The sequence below is a fragment of the Mesoplodon densirostris genome, chromosome 5 (assembly GCF_025265405.1).
Source record: "Mesoplodon densirostris isolate mMesDen1 chromosome 5, mMesDen1 primary haplotype, whole genome shotgun sequence".
Lineage (NCBI taxonomy): Eukaryota > Metazoa > Chordata > Mammalia > Artiodactyla > Ziphiidae > Mesoplodon > Mesoplodon densirostris.
The window spans coordinates 84,329,633-84,334,453 of record NC_082665.1 but is presented as its reverse complement, the minus strand read 5'-3'; the positions used below and the strand labels follow the sequence as shown (position 1 = coordinate 84,334,453).

The following is a 4,821-nucleotide window of genomic DNA, read 5'->3' as shown; positions in this document are numbered from 1 at the left end:
AAAACAGGGATAGCACTTGCTGAGCTGGAATTAGTATCAAAATTCAAAAAGCTGATCATATTAATTTAACTAGGAGTCAATCTATATAAATCAGGGCCATCCAAAAGAAATATCCTACCAGCCATTCATGATTGGAATTCTGGTGTATGAGGCCGATTTAAATACGGTACACATAAAAAAAAAGTCATGAGACACTTCTGTTTTGTAATAAGGCAATGGCCAACTATTACTCATTAGAAGCTTTTATGAGATAAGCTATCAAGTCAGCCCCTTCTAATGCCTGTGAAAATCATTTTTGTTCCAGGGATGTACTTCTTGGGATTCTGCATATACCCCATCAGCGTCTCCTCTCCCCAAGAGATGCCTTTGCTCTTGCTGGCATCTGTGTAAGAAAATCCGGGGGCCTGACCTGTCTTTTGCCCAAACAGTCCATGGAGATTTGGCCCAGTCTTGTGCTTGCCTCTCTTTTCCATGGTATGGCACTAGGCCCGCTTCTGAACTAAAATCTTCTTGCCCTTCTCAACATCACCCATTTTTATTTTTTTATTTTGTTTTTTAAAATATTTATTTATTTATTTATTTATTTATTTATTTATTTTATTCATTTATTTTTGGCTGCGTTGGTTCTTTGTTGCTGTGTGCGGGATTTCTCTAGTTGCGGCGAGTAGGGGCTACTCTTTGTTGTGGTGCGCAGGCTTCTCATTGCCGTGGTTCCTTTTGTTGCAGAGCACGGGATCTAGGCGCACGGGCTTCAGTAATTGTGGCATGCGGACTTTAGTAGTTGTGGCTAGCAGGCTCCAGAGCACAGGCTCAGTAGTTGTGGCCCACGGGCTTCATTGCTACGTGGCATGTGGGATCTTCCCGGGCCAGGGCTCGAACCCGTGTCCCTTGCATTTGTAGGTGGATTCTTAACCGCTGTGCCACCAGGGAAATCCCAATATCACCCATTTTTAGACCGTCCATTTTTCATGCAAGATACAAAGGTTCCTGCTTGTGAGCAGGACATCCTGCTCTCCAAGTCCAAGGACATGCAGGCCTGAGCCTGTGTACTGGTAGGTGCCTTTAATTCTAATGACACTGTTAATTATTTACTCTCTTTACAAATAAGGAAACCGAGGTTCAGACTGGCTGTGTAACTTGTCTAAGGTTATGGAATAAATGAAGGGACTGGAAATTTAACCCAGATTTGCTCAATTCCAGCTCCAATGGATCTTTCCACTTCATTGGAAAGTCCCTGCCAACAATGCACGGTTTAATGGTGAGGAAACCGAGGCACAGATAAAATAAATAGCTTAAGAGATGTTGTGCAGGCTGTATGTGATTGAGGGTCACTATGTGAAATGTTCAGGAAGCCACATCTTTTTTCCTTTTAAACACTTTGATTTAGCTTATAAAAGGTCACAGTCTGTTACTTTTAGAGATTTTCCAGCTTTGGGGATTGGATTTTATTTTTCTTGGCAGCATTCATATTTGAAAGCAGTATATTTGACACCGCTTTCTGGATTTAACTTGAAACAAAGGAAGCAAAATTATACCCAAGCACCCCTCCCTTCCAAATTATGAACTCAAAAGTTAACTTTTTGCTCAGGACATCAGCGTTTCTGAATGGGTAAGGCTAAAGTAGAGCCCTTTGCTGTTTTTAGAGTCAAGAACAGATCTTCCTATTCAGCAAGCTATATTTCCCACTTGGCCCAGCCATCAGAGGTGAGAAAAGGGGAACCCTTGTACTAACAAATCCCTGTTGATAAAACAAATCTTTTTTCATGAACATTCTGTCTTTAGAAAACAAGTAGATAGAGCACTTGTTAGTTAATAATAAAACGAATTCTTCAGTGACTACCCAGATGAATGAATATTTTTTAAAGGCATGGGGTATGTAAGGAATTTTAATCCAGCCTCCGTGTTCACTCCCCACACAACAACTGTAGAGAAACCACTGGCCTCTGAATGATGAATGGCCCCAGACTCAACCAAGAGGGAAAACAAGCCCAGTCCTATAATCTGGCATCTCTCTTTTTAAATTCCTGGGTGGACTTCTATTTTGGTTGTAGCTGATGAGTGGGCTCAGTTAAAGGGCTTTGCTAGCTCATCTTTAGCCTTTAAAAAGTTCTATTCGTTAATTCCAAATTAATATTTTAGGAGGCTCCAGGCCACAGGCTAAAAGAAGTCAGGAAACTGAATTAGTAAATGACAGAGCAGTAATCAGCTTAAATGAGACTTCTTCTTCCAGTTCTTTGCTTGTGGATGACACAGAATTTCTAAGCTTAGAAAAATCTCTTTTCTCTGCAGGTGGTACTGTGGGGATACCAGAGATGCGGTTCCACGATCATAGTCTTACCCATTTATTTTAGTCTTCTACCACAATACTCCACGCAGGCATCCCCACCCTCACCCTGTGCTCTGTGCTGACAAACCCTACTTGCTAATCAGCCAGGTTGAACGAAGGGTTAAGGCTGCAGCCTTCCATTCCAGTAGATGCTGCAAACACACGTGTTCACTTTCTCTTCTGCAGTCAGCCCTGTAGCTCTGCAAAGACTTCAGCATTTGCAGAAGCATTATTTCCTCCCACCTATGCCTGGTTTAAACTTGCAGCTGACCAGGTTCTATAGCTCAGAATTCCAAACTTAGCCCTGTGGGGTCTTACCTAGCATCTGTCCCTCTTCCACTGCTGAATTTGTTTCCCCTGCCCTGTCCTGAAAAGCCTCAGGGTCTCTTGTAACCTGGATGCTTCCTCCCCACAGGAAGTTAGAAGCATCCTCACTGGCTGCATCACTGCACATTTCCCTAGTAACCTTGTTTTTTCCCTTCAACTCAAACTTCTCCAAACAACACCATCTCTACTGACCCTGAATTTCTCTAGCCCTCTGTAACAGCATTTCCAACCAGCCACGTCAGGAGAGAGACTGCAGAGGGCAAATTGGGGAAAGAAGGTTTGGGAACTCACCTGCACAGCTGCGAGGCTCAGAAACAGGATGGGGCTGCCCGCAAACTTCCCAGGGACCATCTGCAGCCAAGTCTCTTGGCCTTAAAGCGACAGGGCACTTTTCACCATATAAGGAAGACAGTTTCACTTGTCTGCTTCGGGACCTGTTTGGGCAAAGCAGCTCCTTCTCTGGACATTGTAGAGGCTTAAGCCTTCTGGGGGCATCTGGTACCTGTCAGTCTGAGAGGATCTGTACATAGTAGGCAGTTTGATAACTGCTGGAGAAGGCACAAGAATGGTGTTTGGCAGGCCATTTTCAAAGACCGGAAAACCCTTTATATGGGGCTTGCCCCCTACGGAAAGGGTTTACAGTGATTGGGAAGTCTTCCTCAATGATAAGAAAAGGCTCTGCTTCTACTTCAGGTTTGGCTTCCTGGAAATCAGTGCTCTTGCTCATCTCAAAGAGGAGAGGCAGTTGGACCCCCTTCCTTCGATATTGAGACAAAAGAGAGAGGACAGCAGAGTGGTGGTGGGAGACTTTGGTTGTTCCAGACACGTTAGCATTGCTCCCTAAAAACAGGCGAGATAGAGATGATTTTGTTATTTCAGCTAGCAGAGGCCCTTCCTAAACAGACACACACACCCCCAGTTCTCCACCAAAGCCATCTCCACTCCTGAGCACCCCTTTTGGGCCCGCTTGGCTAAAGCCCACAGTTGAAGTCTGAGGAGTGCTTTTATCTTAACTGGCAGGGATAAGGATGTGTTTTAGCAAGAGCAAACAGCTTCTGTGGATGATATTCAAATGCAGGTCTCGCCTGTTGGTTTGAGGTGTATTGAAAGCAATTATAAAATGTTAGATTCTGAGAAAAAAAGTGGAGCTCAATTTAGTTATCACTTGGATGGTCACACACTTTTCTCTCTCTTTTTTTTCCCTTCGTATATTTAATCAATGAACTAATTTTTTATTGAAGTATAGTTTATTTACAATGTTGTGTTAGTTTCCGGTGTACAACACAGAGATTCAGAGATATATATATATATATATTCTTTTTCAGATTCTTTTCCCTTATAGGTTATTACAAAATATTGAGTAGAGTTCCCTGTGCTATATAGTAGGTCCTTGTTGGTTATCTGTTTTATATATAGTAGTGAGTATATGTTAATCCCATCTTCCTAATTTATCATACCCCCCCTTCCCCTTTGGTAACCGTAAGTTTGTTTTCTATGTCTGTGGGTCTATTTCTGTTTTGTATACAAGTTCATCTGTATCATTGCCCCTCTCTCCCACACGCACTTTTTTCTTCACCAGAAACTGAATATTATCTCTTTATTGCCAGCTGACTATGCCTAATATTTGGTGTCTGTACCATAGATTTTGGAAGAAAAAAAAAGTAATTTGGCCTCTGATTCTATAGTCTCATACTACCTTCATATCTTACCTTCTTACACAGATTTTGACTCTTTAAGGACAAAGGCCACTTCATAGCCTTCCATACTCTGCTTAACACCTAGTATGGAACAAGCATAGGGCAGACTGGGAAATACTTATTGGATTAAATCAGTTGAATGGAACCCAGGCTCTTTGTATAAGGTCTACCTACCCAGTTTTATGAATAAAATGGGATTTTACTAAATTATTGTTATAAATAAAGCCATGATTTCTCTTCTTGATCATCTCTTTTATATCAACTAGTATTTGTTTTCTATGCCATCACATTTTCTTCAAGGGCAAAGGTTCAAGGAATTTCTTTAAAAGTAATCACTGTGATAAACTCTTTGACCCAGCAATCTGATTCCTAGAAATTTAATCTAAGGAAATAATTATACAGAAGCAAAACATCTGATAAGTAGAGAGATTCATTGCACTGCTGTCTGTAATAGCAAAAGCAAGAGATGAC

The 4,821-nt window shown here is 41.8% G+C and overlaps 1 protein-coding gene across 1 annotated transcript; it reads right to left on the bottom strand.

Annotated features, from left to right (window-relative positions):
* Positions 1-263: 263 nt before the first annotated feature.
* Positions 264-473, bottom strand: LOC132491151 (cytochrome c-like). The gene has a single exon (XM_060099998.1). The coding sequence runs from the start codon at positions 471-473 to the stop codon at positions 264-266; it is 210 nt and encodes a 69-aa protein (XP_059955981.1).
* Between the last annotated feature and the right edge of the window lie 4,348 nt (positions 474-4,821).

Coding starts and splice junctions, on each gene's coding strand:
- LOC132491151 (XM_060099998.1), bottom strand. CDS start 473: ATGGAAAAGAGAGGCAAGCACAAGACTGGGCCAAATCTCCATGGACTG.